General features: G+C 37.6%; 1 protein-coding gene across 4 annotated transcripts in view; it reads left to right on the top strand.

Moving 5' to 3' along the window:
• Positions 1 to 23,314, top strand: part of UBE3D (ubiquitin protein ligase E3D) — an 81,989-nt gene that overhangs the window by 13,561 nt on the left and 45,114 nt on the right. For all 4 annotated transcript variants that reach the window (XM_027743210.2, XM_039385324.1, XM_039385323.1 and 1 more), the window contains exons 6-8: positions 90 to 159; positions 947 to 1,055; positions 6,255 to 6,424. In XM_027743210.2, the coding sequence (XP_027599011.1) occupies positions 90 to 159; positions 947 to 1,055; positions 6,255 to 6,424 (349 nt within the window). The remainder of the gene's footprint in view (positions 1 to 89; positions 160 to 946; positions 1,056 to 6,254; positions 6,425 to 23,314) is intronic.

The following is a 23,314-nucleotide window of genomic DNA, read 5'->3' as shown; positions in this document are numbered from 1 at the left end:
TTGATTAGTTTAGCGATAGGCTGTCTTATAGTCTAATCTTAACAAGTTGGTTATTCTATTATACTTCGAAAATGTTTTTGTCATTTTAGATACCATTAAATATTATGTCACCGAGGTGATTATTCAACCATCTGAGGGAAGTTTCAGCCCAATACCAAGGTAACAAAAAAAAATCAGGTAATTTGCTCATGTGTATGTTTTAGAAAGGATGCTAGAAATGCTCTAATGTTGTAGTTTCTTGAATAATTACATATAATTAACAGTGCAGTTTTACGTAATCATCCCAGAGTTAAGCATTGTAAAGGTAATGTAGTTTGAATTCATCTGTATACAGTTCTGTTTGCTCGTCTTTGTGTGTGACACGGGAGAGAGATTGTGTATAATTTGTCACAGTCTCTCACTATTCAGATGATAAACCAAAATGAAATACTTATTTTTTGAACTATTTAAGCTTACATGACGTCTGATGACTAATTATGGAAATAGAAGGTTACATCATGTAAAGTTAAATTAAGTAAAGCTTGAAATATTTAATTGGAACTGAGATTTTTGAAATTTCAAGCAATTCAGTTTGAAATTAAGACAAAGATGAAACAGAATCTGATCTATCTATCTTGTATCATGTACTACCATTAGTCACAGTTCTCTCTTTTTGTAAATTGTGTTTGAAATACGTGCATCGTTCTGAACTTTGTGTAAAGATCATATGTGTAAAGGGAAAGCTTTTATTCAGCATTTGACATTTGGTATCAGCCCAAATAAGGGATGTGGAGCAATTTAGAATGCTGGTCTGTTAAAAAATTCCTGTTGCAGGAAATAGAAAATTGTAGGATCTAGTGAAATTGCCAGTATGGAGATACTAATGTATCTGTAGTGCATTGATATGAATGACTTTGCCCATTTAACTGTTATGAAAACATATAATATGTGGTTCATTCTTAAACAGGTCTCAATTTGTGCAGAGCATGGTTGCTCAGTGTCTTTTGGAATTATCCTCTGCTAAAAGCACATTTAGATTCACTGTAAAAGGGGATAATGGAAAAACCTATATTCTGGTAAGTTTTTAAATCTTCATCTTACTGAAAAAGTTTAATCTATGTATCCCAGCTCCTAAAATTTATTATTTATGCTGTTAGTTATTGTATCTTTAAAGAAAATTAACAAATTCAAATTCTTGAAGTAGTTCTGAAGAGTTCTGTTCAAGTAAGAAATCTCCAAGTTCTTCAGTGTAAGTAGATGTACGTGTAGAAATTTTCTCTTGTTGTTACATTGATGAAAGTACTACAGACACACCAGAAGTAGCACTGGTTTGTATTCTGAAAACATGGAAAGTTTAAGTTTTAACTTTTTAATATATATCTCATCTTCTTGCTCCAGTGCTTCTTATCTTTAATTACAAGAAGTGAATCAAGTTGCATAGCATCTTTCCCATGTATTGTCTTAAGTCAGCAGAGACTACTAATGTAGTCAGTACATTGCATTGCAAAGTGAAGTGCAAACAAAACTAAAATTGCCTGTTATACTTAATGTTCCAATGCTGCTAAACTTGGTTAAGCTTGATATTTAAGTAGTGACAACTAGATTCCTCAAACTTTTAAGATGGATAGGAATTATTTTAATACTATACACTTGTTGTAACTAAGGATGTTTTCTTTTATTCCTGAACTAAATATAGGTATAGCGTTTGTATTTTTGCAGTTTATACAAAAAATTCATGGACGCAAAGATAAAGAAATACATGATTATAGATTCCTGCCCTGGATAAACTTATAGATGCACTTTCTTGAGGTAGACAATCTAATTACATAAATTGTTTTATATATGCATTGTCCAAGTTCTGTTATTTCTGAACACCCAGGTGCTGAAGAAAGTGTATATCTCTTGCTTTTAAGTAAATTTTAGTGCCAAGATAACATTTGTACAACCACTGAGAAATACCTGTTTTGTGATGGCAAAATTAAGGTTTCATGAGTGGACCTGTAACTGTCACTATGTGTTATCTAATTGAGGAGTCATTAAAAGTTGTTGTGATTTTTCCTTTGTAGCTTACGTGTTTCCAAGTTACCTAAAATTCTGCTGCTTAAGTCTAGTAGCTTACATAGAACAAACTGGTTATTTGCTAACAGAAAAATCACTTTGTTTAGTAGATTGCCATTACTCAGCTCTGAGTTGCATTTTTGCTGATGTATTGATTAGAGGAGCAGGCTGAATGAGATAGGGCTGGCTTCTGATTGGCATCTCTTCCTTTTTATTAGTTAGTTACTAGTTTTTTGGGGGTGTTCTTTGTGTTTAACATCAGAAAGCCCTTACTCGTGTCTGGACTTAGGTTCTGGCAACTGTATACACATCAACAGGTATTCTGGAGTTGTGGGTTAAGTCTTAGGGCTCAGAGGCCTTGTGGACACAAGTATAATTTAAACACTGTTTATATTAATGATTGTCAACAGCTAAACAGTAAAAAATGTAGGTGCTTGAGGCTGTGAGTATACAGCCAAGTTACACAAGGAGTCTCATCACTGATGCATCGTGAACCAGCTGTCCCACCTGTTTGTTTTGATAATGAGCCAAAGATTGTAGTTGGCAGTGTTTGTGCTTACATACATGAATGCCCACAGCTTAGGGTGTGTATGTGATAATTAGGGTTAAGGTTTCTCACGAGTATGTTTAAGTTTTTTTTAAACCACAGATATTATATACACTTGTTTTCCATGTTTCCTCTGTATGTATCACTTAACGTTACCAGTTATGCTATTTGCAGATATCATAATATGAGTTTCTGTTGTTTAAGTTATGCTTATTCTGTTGTTCAAGGTATATACTACTTATGTTGGGGGTATTTTTAAAGGATGTCAATAAATAAAAGTCTCTTTGTCTCAGGAAAAAAAAAAAGTGGTGCATACAGATTTCCTTATTTATCCTAACTATATGTCTGCCCTCTCTACCTTCTGTAAAAGGTGAATCACTTCCCTCCTCTCTTTGCTAAACTGTTGAAGTGTTCCCTACCTTGCATGACTTACAAGCTAAGAATAAGAGGAGGACAGCAAATGGGCAGTGAGATAGGAGAACATGAGCAAAATGGTACATTGTTGATCAGCATAGCAGCATCTTAATAGATGTCTGTTTTTTCTGTACTATTAAAAAGTACAGCTTTGAAAGAGGTAAATAAGTAGTTTTCTGGATAGATACAGAGAATTCATATAATGGATGGGATCAACCTGATAAAACCCAAAAAGATACATCTATGAAAATCAAGAAGTGTGTGGTAGAGTTTAAATACTAACTCCAGTCTTTCAGTACTGAATGAAAGACCTTTTTTGGAGTGTAAAGTGCCTTGAAAGTAAGGCAGCTTGTATTTCAGGAGTGACTGGAGAGGGAGGGTCAAAATATCCCAAGAAATTTAATGTGTAACAAAATGGGAGAGACCTGATTGTTGGGCCATGTCTTGAAGAGCATGTGCAAAACAAGTTTGCATTGGTTAAGATTGGAGAAGGGGTGGAGGTTGCAGTGATCAAGAAGTGCGTTAATGAGAACCTTGTTGAGACTTAGCTACCCAGTTCTCTTAGCGACCTTTATTCTTTGTGAAATATGTGCAAACCACATCTTTACCTGCACAGTCTGAATGTGAGGACAAAGTAGCTGTAATGAAAGATGTTTGCATTAGTGACCTGTGTGATGATAAAAGTAATAGTAATGCCTGCAATAACTAAGAAAGAACTAGTAAGGAAAAATAAAAGCTTTTTTTTAACCCATATTAAGTTTGAATTGATGCCTAATTGTTCACAAGATTGTAGTATTTCACTACCTGGATTGAGTCTTGTGAAGTATAACTGAGATAGATTTGTTGTAGCTTTTCTCCTAAGAACATCTTTGAGGTCTATTGACAAAGTGATTTAAAAGTGAAGGAAAACAATGAAAAAAGACCAACAAAAACCCAGAGACTTTCTTCTTATGCTGTCATTTCAGAAAAAGTCATCAATCGCACTATTAATGAATTCTAAACTTTATATATTTATCTTTCTGTGAAGGTTCTTTACTTACTGGAGTTAATATGAAGGGAAGTTGGTTGTGCAAGCTCTGCTGTACAAAGTGGTAGAAAGGAAGGAAAGATAGCACGTTGTGGGTAACGTAGTTGAAAGCACAGATCAAAATATGAAACTGTCTTAGCCAGAAATAACATAAACTGCTTTGAGTCAACACACTGAGTCTGAGCGAGTGGTTGGTCGTTCAGAGGGAAAGCAAGATCGAAATTAATTCATACATGAGGAAAAGAATGAAAACAGATCAAAATATGAAACTGTCTTAGCCAGAAATAACATAAACTGCTTTGAGTCAACACACTGAGTCTGAGTGAGTGGTTGGTTGTTCAGACCGAAAGCAAGATCGAAATTAATTCATGCATGAGGAAAAGAATGAAAATACTGCTGAAAGAAGTAAATGTAGTTCAGAAGTTGATTTTCTCAGGGCCAGGAGTCCTTCCGCCCCCATTTTCTTTCTCTGTACTGTGTGCTAAATTATTAATACAAACCTGTTACATTGCTGTTGAGACAAAGACATATTCTGAACAAGTGGTAAAACGTAATTGTCAGATGCCATATATCAACACTTGTGGTGGAAAGAAATGCTTGTCAGATGGAACCATGTTGCAAATGAAATGCTTTAGTTGCTTTCTGTAAGGCAAATTGCAGAAGGATTCTGAAAGGAGTAGACATGTATTGGCTGCATTGTTCCCTAGACTAGTTTGAAGCATATTCCCCTTCTGAAAAGCATCCCAGGAATCTCCTTCACAGGGAATTGGTAGTAATTTCAAAAGGAAGAAATTCTGTTTCGTTAAAACTAAAATTGTTCAGAGTGGCCTGTGTGTAAAGGGCACTTCTCTTTTTTCACCATTGTCTCCAACACCTCCTCAGCACTTGGCTTAAAGCACCTTGTGTAATGGTCCCAGCTAATGAGGTGTATTTTGCACTTTAGGCTATAAATGTGTAGATTGAGTTACCAGAGCAAAACTGATGAACAACCACTTGCTAAGCCAAGTGCAGTTGCTTGTCATCATTTATGTGCATATGCTAAAGTGATTCTCCTCCTCCCATCCCTCCCAAGCTATCTTTATCAATATATCTCATTCCTTTTTTATGAAGCTTCCACTGTAATGTTCTGAGCCTTGGGCTCTGATAAATTGTGACTGTCACATTCAATTACAACATATACTATGTGTCCTGTTAATGGTGGCTTTTTCCCTCCACCAGGGGATATCATGTGTCTGCTACCTAACATCATGTAACTTGTTTTACTTGAAGCTGATTAGATCATGAGAAGCAGAAGATTGCTCTCTGGTGAGCAACACTGCATAAATCCTGTTTTCTATGATAAATATTTCATATATAAACATTTCATACAGGCTCTGCACTTGCAAAAATTGATTTCCATTGTTAACTCGTATCACTTCACTGCTGCAGGCTGTGAATAAAGGAAAAGCCTGAGTTTTTGTACAGTGTTTTTAGTATGAAAGCCCTGGTTCCAAGTTGGGACACTGATGCCCAATCACACGAAGATTAAATAAGATCCTTAATGTGATGCAAAAAGTTCAGATTTCTCAAAACTCGCTCCAGTAAATATCCCCTGAATTGCTGGGAGCAAATAGTGCTGAAGAATGCCAGTCCCATTATGAAATTTGATAAAGATTTATTTTCCAAGTAAGAGTTTGTTACAGCTGTTTGTAAATCTCAGTGTTCCTTTTAGACCATGTTAATTGGTGTCTTCTTCCTTGCATGTCTTAGCTCCATCTAGTCATGACTACCACTTATAAAAATCCTCAATTTTTGGCACTTTCGGTGAGCAGTCTTTCAGTTCCCTGTCTTTAGCCCTCAGTTGCTCAACACCATATACTTGACTACCTCCAAAAAACCCCAAAAGAAATTGGAGAAAAAATCCATCTGCTACTGAAGGAGATGACTTGGGACTGTTTTGTTACTATCAAAGGAAGTGTGCTACACTCAATAAAAGAGACAGCTTCACAGAAATGATCTTAAGAGTGACTGTGATAAATCAGGCATCAGTTCATTGTATTAATCCTTTTTTCTCCACTAGACGCTGTGCAGACTGTGCTGAATAATAAAATGTCAATTTATGTCTGTTAAAACATTGTTGAAAACTTTGTAAGAATGTAGCTTTAGTATCAGTTGATTTAGAGTCAGAGTAAAGTAACAAGTTGAAATTGATATAATCTACAGTAAAATAAATTATTTCTTCATTTATAGATATGGCTTTTAAATTCTGACACATTGCTGGTGGAGTCTTTAGGAAGTTCCTCCTCTCTCAGTGTTCTTACACTGTTTGGAGATATTTTCATGCCTAGCTCTGGACCAGTGGGGACCTGGAATGCTGTCAAAGTCCTTTACCAGCCATGCATTAAATGCAGAAATAAGGAGTAAGTACAGCCTTTTCTGAAGTCAGGTTCTGATATTTGATTTGCTTTGCATTAGTATTTTTTTGATGTTCATTTTTTTAAATATTCTTTTAAGCAAAATGCCAGAGAAGTAGTATTTTGTTTCTGTTAGGGCCAGAGAGAATCTGGTTGTTAAATTTTTCCACTCTGATATTAAAATATAGACCAAAGAGTTATGATTTTTCTAGGGACACTTGTAGATAACTTAGATATTAGTGTTAAAATTTAATTTGCTTTCAGCCTAGTGATGACATTATTTCAAAAAGAAGCAGGGCCCTAAGAGAAGGGGAAAGAGAAGAGGTGAGGGAGCTAGTTGAGTACAATGTCATATAAATGTTTTACTTGGATGTATTCAAGTCTACCAGAGCCCTCATAAAGGAAACATTGGATTTCAGCAAGCTTTGAATTCAGCATTATGAAAAACATACACTGCCTAACATGTTAAAGCCTTTATCTGTTGGAAAGCAAAGATAAGAGAATATTGATTAAGCAGCGGCTCCAATGTTTGCAGGTGATGGAGTGTGATTTTAGCATAGTTTTCTGCATTTGTTTTTGCAGTGATAGAGAAAAAAGTATTGATTTTGTATAAGTCCCACTTAAATAGTGGTTTGGTATTGTTATTTCTTTAACCTTTTGGAAACTAGATGAAAAATTTAAATAGGTATGAGTGTATTTGAATTTAGAAGACAGTCCCTCCAGACTCAGTCAAGACACAGCTAATTTATAGCCCCAGACCTCACAGAAGTACAGCGAAAATGTTGTCTCACACAAACTAGCAAAGCTGTGTATGATTTTAATATTTTTGTAGGAGAAACATACACCTTGCAAGCATGTATGATTCATCGTAATGTGTTTATCCTGGGTGTTGCTAAGTGTATCCTTTTTGTTTTTCAAACAGATCCAATGCTAAATAGCTGAAATAAACTGACATAGGGAAAGAATACAAAATTCTAATGTTTAGCAAAAAGGTCACTCTACATTGTTAATGCTATTCATGTAAGAGAAAATAGCTTTATTAATGTAATAGCCTCAGAAGCTGGCATTGGAAAACCTCTGTGATCCTAATGTTATTTAATGATCCAAAATACATTGTAAAGCATTATCACTTAAAGTGCTCCTTCTGAGAATGGGAGATATTGCAACCTGCTATAAGATGAAAGATATTTCACATACCACTCTTAAGTCTTACAGAAGTGTAACTTACAGTTTTGCTTTTCAAGTTTCAGTTCTATATCACTGAGAAGATTGAATTACCTTAACACACGATCAATTACTCTGACATGTTATTGAGATAAAAGTCGTATCTACTTAGTCATTTACCTAGCATTCACAATTCCTTTTCTTGAATGGAGTTCTCAGCAGCAGAATTTTACTGTGAAATTATATTCAGTTCTTTCCCCAGACAGACTTGTTACAAATCACTTTTTTCTGAAGATTATTTTGTATTTATCTTTGGGATTTTGCACTGAGCATAAAGCACAACTAAGGTTTTAATTCTTATCTGACAGTAATTGACATTTTTCCCTGTCCAGTCCCTAGACAAATGCAACAATATAAGAGAAAGAACAGAGGATTCTTTTTAAGGTTCAGAAACTAAAGGAACTGTTAGTTTGGTATTGTTTTCCCATTTTTATATTTCTTAATAAAGTACAGTAAAAAGGACATTAGCACTTCAGTTTGTTTCCACTAACTCATGTCAGTTGGCTGGAATTACTACTTGGATCTGTGAAATAAGACTGAAGTCTTTCTGTATTGAACATGAATGTAAACACAGTGGAAGGAAAAATACCAAGACCAGTACAACATATTTAATGCAATGTGTTTGCATTTAGATCTCAAATATTATTTCAAGAATTCTGAACCAAGCATGCAAGTTCCAAATATTTTAGATGCCCACATTTCAATAATAATTATATTACCCTGCTTGCTTCTATGTACACCTGCCTTTGAAATAATGCAAAGGTTTCAGAGCCCATGGCCTGCTCCCCATGAGTGGGGAGTAAGCAAGGACACCTTCTGTGTAGGAAGCAGTCAGCAGCAAGTCTGCTTGTGACCTAGACACCAGCAGACACCAATAGCTACAAGGCATAAGCATGCACTCTGGTAACCTATTGCACATCAGAGAGCCTCTTCAGTTGCTGTGAGTCCCTGGGTACACTCGGGTCCTGTCCAATTCCTGCAAGGCCAGAATCTGAACTGTGTAATGAGAGGGAAAGAAAACACCTTCCTTACGTGTGGACACTGCAGAGTCTGTGCTGGTTAGCTGGGCCATAGGTAAACTAGAAGTAAAAGCATTGTTTGTAATATCTAAATATAATAACATAATCACATATTTGTAAAACACAGGTGACAAAATGAAACAAAATCTGTACTTAGTCTACTTACACAAGCATAAATCTACTTACTCTGAGAGAAATACATGGTTCCATGGTAGCAGTTGAGGTCTCAGGATTTGTGAAAGTCTCCCTAGGCAAACTGCTGCTGCTAGAGAGAGTCGGACTGGGATTGCTTAATAATTCACATTCAGGCACCTTTTTTTGAAGTAAGCCTTAGGTTCAGATTCCTGGGGATTCACTTGAATATGTTTCTTATTGGGAGCGTAGTAGCTTTTATGTGTGATCTTTCTTTTCAAGACTTTTGAGATGTCAGAAATTTATTGTCTCACTCCAAAACTCATTTTATTCCTTCTTTATTCAGAGCACAGTTTTGGAATTCTTCGTAATTAACTTAATGCTTATTTCTCTTCCTCAGATATAGAAGTGCTTTTTTCCCGTTAAACTAGAAATTATGTCCTGTGAAGAGCACTGCTTCAGTGAGCAACAAAACTCTCTTTCCTCCAGTAAATCACTGACATAAATCTGTCGCTGTACCTTACGTTCAGTATTACTCTAAATCTTAACAATGTAAAGGAAACAAACATTTGAGTAGGATAAATGTCCATGGTTCATTACTGGCTACTGAGTGGTAATTGCCCATTTGAAGTGATAGCTGTTTAGGGTTAGCTATCCTGAAGCCTGCTGTAGGAAAACTGTGGTCAGAGTTAGACTAAGTATTGCTACAAAGGTAGCCCCTTGTGTGACATCAACAACATGCTGATTTCATGTTCAATTTGTTGATCTGTGTTGACCATCAGATCCTTTCTGGTGGATTGCAGTCTAATAAACAGCCTTCCTCATCGTGTTTGCACACATGTCCTTTGCCAAATTATATCCTAATTTGGTCCAGAACCTTTTTCTCTTTTGGCCATGGCCATTTTTGTTTCCAACATGTGGCCAGTGATGGCTCTTCCCAGCTCCATGTTGTCTGTGGAAGGAGAAGCATCTGTCTTGTTCAAGTCTCTGGGAGGGCGACTGAGATATGGGATAGGAACAAACTAAGAACGTCATGTGGAGTCTCTGTCCATATACCTTTTTTTGGCAATGAATTGTTAACAGTTGTGCTCTCTATATTCTTTGTATGTTAAACTGTGTTGCTTAAGAACATTCAGAAGCTTAAAAGGCGTTGTGAAGTTAAAATATGGCTAGGAATATCCAGACATGCTATTTATAGTGTAGTTCTTGGCATTTCTCCCTGCAGATCTGTTTTCCTCTGATCTTCTTGGGGGTAGCCTTTAAGTGTTGTAGTGATTTGTATCACTCCTTCAGCAGTTAAGCAGGGCTAGAAGCACTTAGGTGTGTGTTATGTGTGATAACACAAATTCTGTATAGGTCCATCTACAGTTAGGGTTTCAGCCCTTGGGGGAGCTTTATGACAATCCTTTCACAACAAATGAGTTGAAATTGCATGCTGTCAATTTCTTCTTATCACACACGAAAGAAGTGTCTTATGAATGTGGTTGAGTCCCATTAGAGAAGGATGCCTGGTTGCATTTTCTGCTCTGTCCTTACTTAGGTATTTGTGGATCATGAGTATGTGATTCTGTTCGTTCCCCCCACTTTTCTCTCTGCAAGGCTCCCTTTCTCCACCTACAAATCTGCTGTGCAGACAGAAGAGGTCTTCCTTTCAAGTAACAGGTTCTTGGCAAATAACACCTTATGCAGACAGCCTTGGCTGGTGGGAGTGATAATGGTAAATACTGCTGAAGTGAATGTGTTGTAAAAATGTATGAAGAAAATTGAAAATACCATAACATGACAATTCAACCATAACTTGATCTCAGAAAATATATGTGAAGGTACAGTTAGAGGAAAATTGCACTTTTCCCTTTATAGTAGAGTGCTAGACAAAGCTTTGTCAGGTCACTGAGAACTTTTTATATCTCATATGCATCTAGAGTCTCTGTGAATGGTTTACAGCTTTTGCAGAAGCCTTCTTTTGTGTAAGAATTTTCTGCTTATAATTTGAGAGTTGAAAAATGACTTCTAGAAATTGCTCATTTTATTAGTTTTAGAGGGACAAGAATAAGCTTGAAAATCTAGTTTGTGGCTGAAAACCTGGAGGTTTTGAGTCCCAGTGCTCTTAATACAGTCCATATATAGTGAGCTGTTTATGAAGCTGTTATTGCTGTATTCCAGAATGTTGTTTATTTATCCCAAGAATGGCTCTCATTCTGTATTTATCATCATGGCTGGGCTTCGCGAATGAAGATTTGGGAAGGGCTCTACCCGTGTTCGTTACAAGCGCGCTGGTGGTTAAAAAGGCCAATACGAGATAGGCACGTCCGATTGCAAAAGGCACAGCAGAAAGACTCCTCAGGTGGTATATTCTGCAAGACACAATTCTTTCTGCGTTGTCTTTTCTCCTCAAGGGTGATCCTGCGTGCGTTCTCAAAGGCATCAGCAGCGTTATAGATGGTGTGTCTCCAAACCTCCCGACTGGAGGCCAGAGTAGACCAGTTATGTTGATCAATATGGCCAAGGCTGAGATGTTGTTTCAGGGAGTCCTTGTATGTTCTCTTCGGGGTTCCTCTCATGTGGCAGCCGGTGGCAAGTTCACCATAAAGCAAGATCTTAGGGAGGCGGTGGTCCTTCATCCTGGAGACGTGCCCTGCCCAACGCAGCTGTGTTCTCAGCAACATGGCCTCAATACTTGTAACTGCTGCTTGTTCTAGAACAGATGTATTAGTTCTAGAGTAATTCACCTGTCATAAAAACATCAAACTGTGTCACTGTTTCACTGATTTCACTGATTTTTGTATGTCTGAAATAAAATGTCTTTCCCTAGTGTTTCAGTGACTCTTGCCTATAGAAAACTTATGGGAGCACACAGATCAAGAGTTAATTGACTGAAGGGTGACCAATGTTTCACTGTTTTGTGCTCTCTTTAAGCTGATTTCTGTATATCTAGAATGATTAATGACTGGGTGTGATTGTAAAAGGATGGTGAAGGATCTGGTTTGTTTCAGATAATTTTTTTTTTCTGTTCCCTTCTTGAATTATTTCCTGGTGTCAAGTTAAGAGAACTGACACCACAGAGGGGCTAGTTTGCCTTAAAAGATGTGACTGAGCAGTCAGGCAAAAATTTTTTTAAAAGATGCAGTCTGATGCCAATCAGGGTTTTGGGACGGGAAGGAAAAAAATACTTTTCAGAGTTTCATAGAGATGTAGAAGCTATAAACCTCACAAACTTTGAATGCTTGGGCAACAAACTGCTCTTCAGTACTGGTAACATCTCCCACCTCTTGGAAAAGGTGTATGCAACTTTTAAGTGTAAGATTCAGGAGAAATATCCTGACTTTCCTGTTTATTGAAACTAGACCTGCATGCGCAGCATCCTTTTATGGTAGTTACTTAGGAACTTAATTATTGTTTCTAAACACAGGTCTGATATATCTTTCCAGCTCTTCCAAACTGTAATTTTTTTTGTATCTAATCTTTCCAATTATAAATAGTGTTAGAAGTACTAACTGAAGTAGAGGAAAATGTTGGAATAAACTCTTTGTCTACCAAATAAGTTCCGATATTTTTGCTCAAAAATTTTGCTCATGTTATCATTCCAGCTGAGATTTTTGCATAGGCTGCCATCTTTTGCTCATCTTTTGAAATTTAATGTTGAAGTCCGAGGAGAAAGGATTCTGTCTGGTTTTTAAAAAGGGGATTTGTAATCCCAAATTGCTTAGCATTTGTTAGGAATGGGACCAATAGCCTGCCTTTCTTCTTGTGTAGCGTGAAAGATGCTGATGTGTCACTACACATCTTGCAGGGCACTGCTGTTTTACTCTGCATTAGAAGTGTTAAATGCTATGTACATGGGCAATGTAAAAATAAGAAATTTACTCTAAGTGGTATAGCTTAGCTACTTCTTACAGTCTAATTTTTTTTTATAAAAAATTGATAAATATGCTATAAAGATCTATCACATTTCATATGCTTTTGAATTAGGATTTGTGATTCTGTAATATGGTAGAACAAAAAATACAATCAGGCTTATATATTTTTTTTCCGTATTGTCCATATTTATTGTCAAACGCTGCAATTCAGGTAAGTACAATTTTGGTAGTTCTCGTGTCTCTTTGGTTCATAGTGCTGTAGTTCAACTCTTTTGGGAATCTTAGGATTGGTAATAAGAGAAATGTCAATTTGGGTGGGAAAAATTGTAGATTAAAAGCGGCCGGATTATCTGAAACTAATTTAAAATGTGTAGTCTGAAACAACTGCGTTTTTAGATAGTTTATTCCACTCTTATGCAATTATAAGAATTGCCACGCTAGGTCAGAGCAGTGTAACATCTAACTCAGTATCCCCCCTCTGACATCCAGGGATGTTCTTCAGATTGGTGTGTGAGCCCCAGCGCTTCCTTGTACTCTCAGCTCTGCAGTTGTTGTTTTAAGGATGTTAGAGAGTACAGCTGTGCCAATTTCCTTTGCAATCTATCCATTCATCTTTTGACCATCTGTTTGAATAAATACTTTTTGACCTTACTACTGCTGTCTGCCTCCACACTCTCTTGTAACAGCAAGTTCCAGAAGTTCACTATTGATGTGTAGTACTCTTTTAACCTCTTCTGAACTCATGTCCTCTTAGATCTAGGAGTGGGGATTTAGTGAACAGCAATTCTGCATTCTTACCAGCAAAATGGACATGGGGATCCTAAACTACAGCATGCAGTGATCTTGCTGATTACTTTTAGGACTTAGATTTACAGGCCAGTTTGCTGGAAGGAAATGAATGTCACATCTATTCTTCCTAAGTGTTACTATATATATATATATATATCTATTATATTCATTTTGCTTTCCTTGTAGCACTGCTTTTTTGAAAACCAGATAGCCTAACTGTGATAGTGATGATCTGTTGAGGATAATTGTATAATTGTACATCAAACTATAGCAGATTTCCACTTGGAAGCTTACAGTTTGTTTCTCATAGAGTTATAGAGACTGTTGGGTTCACTCATGAACTGTAAGTACTCAACTCTTATAATGCTTTTTAAATTATGGGATTTATTTGAGCAGGCACGAATCAAATAATGAGCCAAGAGTGAAAGAAATAAAGCTTATAAAAGGCTTTTGGACAGATTGCTGACAAGAACTACTTAAATCTCAAAACTTGATTTATTGAATTTGAGGATCTTGGTCTGTTTTAAATTAATTAGCATTTGTTGTTTCCACTGTATTTCTCCATGACAGGCTGTGTAAACTAACGTACTTAGATTAACAAAATTTTACTGCCAATTTTACTGGAAATGTTTTTTAAATCAGTAAGGCTAAAGCAAATTGGGAGTTTATGATTTGAGATCAAGGAAGGCTAATTTGTGAAGCTGGTCAGGATATTTCCATTTGTGGGGGGGGGAGGGCAACAACAGGATATTGCTGTTGGTTGTTTATTTTGAGTCTGGTAGCATCAAAACAGAACAAGCAATTCTCCTGTTGGCTGCTCTGAATACTGACTTTAAGCTATGGAGTAAATAATTTGTATAACTAATAGGCATAATAAATGATACCTATCGCAGAATGAATAAGGTTGAAGGAACCACTGGTGGAGTCATGTGGTCCAACCTCCCTGCTCAAGAGGTGTCATCATAGAGCACATTGCACAGAATTGTGTCTAGATGGTTCTTGAATATCTCCAGTGAGGGAGACTCCACAACCTCTGCACTGTGCAGATTGTCACTCATAGATTGCCTCTGCTGTCACCCACACAGTAAAGATGTTTTTCCTCATGTTCAGGTGGAGCTTTCTGTGCATCAGTTTCTGCCCACTGCCGCTTGTCCTATTGCTTGTACTACTGAGAAGAGCCTGGATCCATCCTCTTGGCATCCTCCCTTCAGATACTTGGAGACATTGATAAAGTCCCCTGTAAATCGTCTCTTCTTGAGGCTGAACAGGCCCCTCTCTCTCAGCCTTTCCTCATAAGAGAGATGCTTCAGTCCCCTCATCATCTTCATGCTGGACCCACTCCAGGAGCTCCCTGTCTCTCTTGTACTGAAGAGTCCAGAGATGGACACAGTACTCAAGATGTGGCCTCACCAGGGCTGAGTAGAGGGGCAGGATCACCTCCCTTGACCTACTGACAATGCTTTTCCTAATGCAACCCAGGATTCCATTGTCCTTCTTGGCCACAAGGACACAGAGCTGGCTCATGGACAGCTTGCTGTCCACCAGGACCCCCAGGTCCTTCTCTGCACAGCTGCTTCCCAGCAGGGCAGCCCCCTGTACTGGTACCTGGGTTTATTCCTCCCCAAGTGCAGGACCCTGCATTTGACTCTGTTGAAATTCAAAAGGTTCTTCTCTGCCCATCTCTCCAACCTGTCGAGGTCCCAGCACTCTGGTGTATCAGCCACTCTTCCCAGCTTTGTGTCATCAGCAAACTTGCTGGGATAAAATTGCTGCAGAATTTTAGAACCTCATTCAAGTACTTGCCAAAGGCAGGACTACTAGATCTACTCACAAGTGAGCTGTTGGATTGACCATGCTTGTTTTCCTTCTGTGTATGGTTACGAGTATTAAAGTTCATTTACATTCTTCCCAGAGTGTGTGCATTACTGTAATACCTGTTAAGCCTTCATAGGGTCTTGTTGAGGATGGTTTTCCAGGCAAATGACTGCAAGCATGTATGTCAACTGGATGTCCATGACTCCAAAGCTGCAGGTGCAGCTTTTCAGCTGGTACTAATGTGCAGCTGCATAGTATCAGTAGCAGAACTGGTTAGAAGTTGAGTTTTAAGCTAAGCACAATTTTTCTTTCCCCTGTAGACACTGACTTTTCTGAACTCTCCAAAACCATTTTATTTCAGTATGGATGTGTTGTTGAGGTAGTTGCACTGTTGTATGAACTTGTTTTTCCTTGTTGACTGACTTCCCAACCGTGTCTCTCTCAAAGCAATATGGCTGAACAAGATATCCTATTTCTTCATTTTTGTCCAAAGTTGATATCTTAGGATGGAAACAATTGTATGGCCCACAGAGAACACTGATGAAGCATTTCTTAGGTACTTTTTACACTGAATTTTTTTCCAGGTTCAAAACTTCCTCCAGAAGTTGGTGGGTATTTTTTAAAGAATCCAGCGTAGTTTTGGCCAAATAGAATTAATCTTCTAGAAAAGGCAATTAAAAGGTCTCTAAGAGAAGTCATCAGATATTTAACGATTTAGCATATTTTGAATCTAATATCATTACCAAATATGAGCCTTACTAAAAAATTTGTCAATATTCTCTGCTTCTTGTTTTCAGCTTTATGAGTTTTACTGCTGCAAACTACTGTTCAGCTGATGCAGAAATGGCTGCATGTCATTAATGTTATTAAGGCCTCTAATTTTTAAGCATATCAACTCTTGTCTAGGTTGAGTTATGTTATTGAATACTATATTTTGGTTTCTGAAACTGATGAAACTCTCACTGGGTGTTGCAAGAAATCAGTAACTGATAAGCTGTTATTTGCCCTCCAACATAGCAATTCTGCAGACACTTATAGATAGCACCTCTGCATCTCTCCTTTACACAAGGGACCATTTAATTTAACACAGGTGAATTTCTTGTTTCACCAGCTATGTGTGATGCAAGTCTAACTCAGCAAATTTTTTCAAGAATGTAGTGTAGTAGTGTGTACTAGATAACTGTAATGTTCACTGATTGCTTTCAGTAGAAATTTGAAAGAACATACACCTCTATAGTTGATCATGAAAAAGTTTATCATGAAAAAGCTTAGACTGGACCTTCAAAACTTCCTAACATCAGAGCAGTGAGATTCCTGCAGAGCCTTCTAGTAGGAATAATGGTGTCAAGAAACAGAATTGCTTTTAAGGTGAAGCACGCTAAAGCTGGGAAAAAGGAATGCTTCAGCACAATGCCTGTTCTTGCAAGGAGGTGAACCTTTTGGCTGGGAGATGCCTTCTAGTTTTGTTTTCCAACTCTGTCACTGACCTGCCAGAAGACTTTAAAGTTCACCTTCACCATATCTCTCTTGCTCTCTGGAAGCTCTTAGGACTGACATCTTTGCATATAAAGCCTCACTGGTACCACGGTCTTGGTTGGACTGTTATTCAACAATTTATCAATTATCAAGTGTGGTGTTATTTCTTTACCTATGGTGTGTTCTCCTACATCTGAAGTCCATTCTAATTAACTTATATGGAAAAGATTTATAGTACTTTATCTGCAGGTGTCAGTATTTCAGCTGTTGCATCTCCACTTTGAATAAGGTCATCTACTCAAAGGCTTCTCTTCTCATTGAGCTGGTGTCTGTGACTCAGTCTTTCCATTCCTACTTTACTTCTTTTCATCAAAGCTGTGTTTTAGTCTGTCTGTAACATCAACTCCTGCATCAACATTGACTTGGTTTAAATCTAGATTTAGTCTTCCTTCTAAATCCCCTTTCTCTTCCTTTTTCTTCTGCTCTTGCTTGTGTCCAGAACTCAACTGCCAGGTTGTATGTCTCCCTTTCCTGTTTCTCACACTTCTAAGCTCAGACTAGCTTTCCCTTTTTCTTGATCCATAAAATTTTAAGAAAGCTCATAAAATTAAATTAAAGAGCCAAAATAATCTGCTTTCACTGATCGGCCTTTGTCTAGGTATGTGTGTGTGTGCAGTGCAGCCCCAACAGTGCTGTCTCAGAAGGGTGGCGTGTGGCCTGTGTAATTCCTCAGCTCTGCTTCATGTCTGTGGTAGGACAGCAGGACAGCTCTGCTAAAGTTCTGCCTAGGGCTTCATCAGCATCAGTGTGGATCATACAGGCACTCTTAAATCTCTGCCATAACAGAAGGGGAAAGCTTCAGAATAGCTTTGAAAGGGGAAACTTGGGAATTAGCTCTGAGGAGAGGACGTGTTAAAACTGGGGACAGTTTTGTGAAGGGTGGAGCGGTTATTTATGGAAGGGTATTTCCCTGCACAGAGGACAACTGACAGACGTGTGAGGACACAGTGGCAGGGGATAGGGAAAAGGGGCTAGTGGAAAGTTGATCATTCCAGACTGACAATCAGTCTGCTGTAAGTTTCCAAAGTGAGCTGTGGGATGTAGTAAAGTCTGTAAAAAATGTTTCTGTAGCAGTTTATGATTTTGAATTAATTTGAATTTTATTTTTAGGAGAGAAAGCTGTGTTCTTGGCTGCTGGTTTCATTTATTTGGGATTTAATTGCTCGTTAAATTTGACTTATAGCCACATCAGATACTTTAATGTCAATGTTGTGTTAATACCTGCATAGAGTGAGCGTCTGTACAATTTTTGCCAGAGGTACAATTTTTTATGAAAGAAAGGGAAAATGATGATAAAAATAAACTCTTCCATTAAAATTGTGGTTTCAATGTGAAAGTGAAAATATGACGTGAAATTCTAACTTTAGTCATTTTGTTTGGCAAAGGTTTGGATTAAATGAGTAGAAATAATAAATTTTGCTGTCAGCGAATTCAGGATCAACCAGTTCTGTGATTTGTGGTGTTCCTTACATTGCTGTGGGTAATTGCATCCTGAAATACCGAATTTCCTTCTCTTCTGAAGTTGGAACATTAGGGAAAAAAACCTTAAAGCAGCAAGCTGAGAGATTTTTTAACAGTGATTACAGCATTTTTTTGTACAGCAGGATAACTTCTCCCTTTGTATTTGGACATAATGTTCTGGAGTGCCTGATATTTGTGAATACTTCTATATGGAATATCAACAGCAGTGTGGAAAAGATATAATTTTACCCAAAGGTTTAAAAATCAGAGGCCATAAAACATTTTCATCTTTATATTGTTCTGAATATCCATTTCAACTTCAGAAATGGCCCCCTGCTTGGTATAATAGGACTTAAAAAGGAAATTAAAGTTTATGGAGCATGTGCATCTTCATGTGGCACAGCTGATAGGAATAACCTCCATGAGAACATCCAGGGAAGTGACTAGGAAACCAGAGGCTCTAGGTACAGAGTAAGAGCAGTGCTGTCCCATCACTGATCATACAGACCATTGGTTCTTTCAACTTTGATTTCATTTGATTTTTTTTCTTAAATAATTTTTCTCTGCCACTTGCCTGGTTTATTATGCTGACAAAATAAGTGTTATTGTTTGTTGCTAGTCTATGGCTCTGAAGGCACACCTGTTTCAATACTGTTGGGACCCTGTTAGGACAAGGTAGCAAAGACACCATCCCCTCTGGTACCAGGTGCTGGTGTTGAGGCTGCTGGTTTGGTGTGACAGTGGTAGTGAGGAGCAGTGGGAGGTGGGCGGTTGGAGAGACCTGGTGGGAAGGTACTGGCATCTAACATGAGTACAGTTCACATAATTTGCCTACAAGTTTCAGCAGACAGCTCTGTCCTAATAAGTGGTAGCTAGGCTATGAACTCTGTAGGCTCATATTATGGACTATATTTTCTGCATAGGGCCTAATCCCCTTAGTTTGTGGTTGGAGCCTTTACTGACGATTGTGGTGTGACCACTAGTAGCAAGGCAAGGGGATACCACATTGCTTACTGGGTTTGCTGCTTACCACCTCTCTGCTGCTCCCCCTGCAATGCCTAGATGAGAAACTTAGATTATCTCATGGAAGCTAACTCTGCTTTTCGATTATGGCCTTAGGTGAGGTTACTGCACTGTCTGCCCTGCTTTTGCATCACAGGCATGTGAGCCACTTGACAGTCAAGTCCTCAACTGCTGCAGTTTAGAGCATATGGTTGAAGGTAAATTGTTGCCAATTTTGGACTGCTTAAAGACACTGCACTATGAACCATGACAGTTTAGGAAATGAGGGATGAGCAGTTCAGATATCCAGGCAGGGTTAACAGCTGAGACCAGTAGCTTCATCAGTTATCTCATCATTGCTCATCCATCAGGTCACTGAGTACCTAAAACTGAGTGATGCAAATACCTCCCAGTGCACAGAAACAGCAGATCACACCGGCTTTGCAGCATTTAAGCATTGGCTCTGAATATCTTCTGTTTTCACCTGTAACTACTAATTTTTTTAAAAAATTAATCATTACTTAATAAACCTATGTTGATTTATCATAATTATATTTATAAATCCATTTCTAATGGCTAGGTGCAAAGATTTCAACAGTCTCTTCCCTAAAACCACATTTGTCAGTATAAGCTCAGACTGATGTGTAGACAATTTTTTTCCCCAAACTCACAAAGAAGTGTAAAGAAGTTATGATATTGCTTTAGCAAGGCCCACTGGGATTTGGGATTATTTATCTAAGCCTTTATTGAAGACAAAAACTCTTCTATGTTTAGCCATGCAGAGCACAGCTGCTCTTCAGACAGTTCAGGGCACTTTAAAAACAAAGAGAATTTGTTGAAATAAAGGAGAAAAGTATAAAGGATCTTCCCTCTGAATTCTTTTACTGCAAAGCCACAGTTACTATGAGCTACTAATGTAAAAAGTAAAATAGAGTGACAGCACCTCTTGAATTTTAAGGCCATTTCACTATACTAGGAGCCAACAGTGGAAAACTTTTAACATTGTTAGAAGAAAACTACTTGCAACACTGGAGAAAAGGCAGAAGATGGAAAAGGTATGCCTCATTCCCTAGCAGGAGGATTAATTCTCCTCTACAATTAATCTGATTTCTTAGCCTCATTCTTCAGCACCCAAATCTCTGTTCTTTCTCGAAGAGGTAATTTTTACTCATGTATGCCACTGTTGGGACTCCAGTTTAGCAGTCCCCTACTTCTTTCTCCTAGGAAGCTCTAGAAGGAGAATTAAGTGGAATGTATTCATGAGATACTTTATGTTCAACTCCCTCTTGTTTTCTTTCAGTAATTAGGAAATGAAGCTGTCTCCACAGGCTTGAAAATGAAAAATCTAATGTAAAATTAGACCATTTAATTAAATTATAAAAATTGAACCTAATATTTTTAGGGAAGATATTTTACAAGAGGCCACAGTGTGGTTGGTAGAAAGTTTTAAGTTCCACACTTTCAAAGCACCAGAGTTGCTTTAGATGTTTTCACTCCTTTTGTAAATCTGAGCAATCTGTGTATCCAGAAACTTAAACACATTTTTTGTCTCTCTCTCTCAAGAAATTAGGCATTCTGCTTTTGTGAGAGTTATACATTGATAAATACCTTCACTATTTCATTCAGCCTTCCTTTGGATAAATTTCTACCATTTTAATTTTCAGTGTTTGTTGTTTTGGATTAAGCTTTGGTTCTTTTTACCAAACCAGTAAGAGTGCGCTCCTCTGCCAGCAATTCAGAGTTACTAAGTGATTTCTGTTCTGTAGATCATTCAGACACAACTAGAGCGTTGGACACGATGTTGTAATCTTATTAAACTGAGTTCACTGCTTCTGTAGACATGTCCACATCCTGTTGTACAGGGTATTCTGTCCTCAGCGTTAAATTTCCACATAACACAACAAAAATTTGCAACACTGCATATTTGCTGTAATGCCTAAAGGGTATAAGTTACTCTAGTAAGGGTAAATTTTATGTTGTTAGTGTTGGAAACCTTATTTGAAACTAGGAAAGTATACTTCCTCTTCTTTGCAAAGGTCCCCATTTATCAAGGCTTTCTGATAACTAGGTCTGAAAAGCTGTTCATTGAGGTTCCTCTGAAATAATTTACATTGACTGGCAATCCAAAAAGGGCAGTCTGCAGGTAAGTGAACTGCACATCACAGAAAACCTTGAAGAAAAAATGCAAACCTGAATGTAGCTGGGGCTGGTATTACCTTTTTTACAAGCAGTGACACTGAATATTGTATGAAAGGCTGCAGACACAGATGTTTTGGGTTACCGATTAAGCTACAGATGCTGATCTTCAAGAAGCATGTGCATGTATTTTTACACTGTGTAGATACAACAAGAATATGTAATCTCTCTTATGCCCCAGATAATAATGAGGTTTTATTTCAATAAATGATGGGAACATTGTCTTGGAATGTCATTGTATTCACCTTGCTTAATGTAAAAGGATTTAATGTGGATACAAATTCTACTTTTATGGATGCAGAATTGGTAAAATAATCTTTAAATCTGATTAAACACCAACCAGTTATCTTTCATCTCTTGAATTGTTTTGCTGGTTTGGGATTTTTTTTTGTTTTTTTCAGCAGCATCTGTGAGATTTGAGATTTTGTCAGTAATGGGTATTGAAATTGAGCATACATGACCCAGTTGCTGCTAATCTGTAGATACTTCAGTCAGATGTATGAATTTGGAAATCATCTCGTAGCTGTTTTGGTCAAGCAAACCAGATATTTTTGGACCAACTCCAGTAATGTCCTGGTGAGCAAAGGAGGACTTCAAACAGATGAAACTGGAAAACAAGTCAATCACAGATGAAATTAGGAGCTGCAATAACTTCAAATAATTCTTATCCTTGTGTTTGTGATGGTTATAATTATTATAGGAGGTCAAGAATGGCATGTATAGTCATTTTTAATCTTGGACAATCTGTACTAGTTTCTTTTGAAATAGTTATACTAATAAAATTCCTTGCTAAGGTGGTGAAAGGAATTGTTTCATTGCCCCTATTTTCATTAGGAGAATTTCTACTTCTCTTTGAAAACTAAGTTATCTTTACTCTCTCCAACTTTGAGCTTTTTTTATGCATTTGCTCTTTGAATAATTTGCTCAACTGAGAGTTGGTTGGGTGAACTGAAGTGAATTAAATGCCATTTCAAATGGCATTGGTCTTCTCTTTCTTAAGCATCTGACCCTCAACAGGTCCAAGCATACTGCTTGTGAGATTTTTGGAACCTTTTGTACTGAACTAGTTAAAAAGATTAATTTTTGTATTTGATCTGCCTTGCCACTGTTTTGAATGATGGATTTGGACTTTTTGGTTGACTCTTTATCAACCTTTCACATTTTACATAGTGCAAAATAATTCTCAGATATTGAGCATAGCGCTTGTACACAGGAAATCTTTCTGTGAAGTAAAGGGCCCTTGTATTTGTGATAGGATACTTGACAACGTGTGTTTTATTTTCACCAGTATAACACCTCATTTTGATAAATTTTAAATAAAGTTTAGAGTTTCATGGAGAGATGTAAAGGCACATCAGGAGAGTGGTGTTATTGATAGCATCTGGGTGTTTAACATAAAGACATGCCAGTATTTTTTGGCAAAGACGTTTATGTCTTCCCCCTGAGTCTTCCTCCTGTATAATGATTGGAATTTTCAATCTGTGAAAGGGGAAAGAGGCAGGGAAGTGTCTGTAAAATCATTCCTGTATGAGAGTTTAGTGGAAGTTTAGCCCAGGAGAGAGCAGAGATATTTTGTGTTTTCTCTTGGCCTTTTGCCTAGTGTCATGATGGCTGGGGTGGCTGAGAGACAGCCAGTTGTCTCAACCTTCAGCTGGGAAGGTAGGCTGTGTACAGGAGATGCTGGATAGGGTGCAGACAAGGAGGAGGCACCCTGCTTTTATGACACACCACTAGAGTCCCTTGATAAGATTTTGTAAGCTCTTGAGGTTAGTTTATGAAAAAAATCACTGAGGCAAATATTATTTCTCTGGGAAGATGAAGTGTTTAGGACAGTACTTGGACTTGGTGGTGTTAGGTTAACAGTT

This window comes from Pipra filicauda, unplaced genomic scaffold (assembly GCF_003945595.2).
Source record: "Pipra filicauda isolate LSUMZ 115617 unplaced genomic scaffold, ASM394559v2 scaffold403_size635245_pilon, whole genome shotgun sequence".
In the NCBI taxonomy this organism is placed as follows: domain Eukaryota; kingdom Metazoa; phylum Chordata; class Aves; order Passeriformes; family Pipridae; genus Pipra; species Pipra filicauda.
This window is presented reverse-complemented; position numbering and strand designations above follow the sequence as displayed.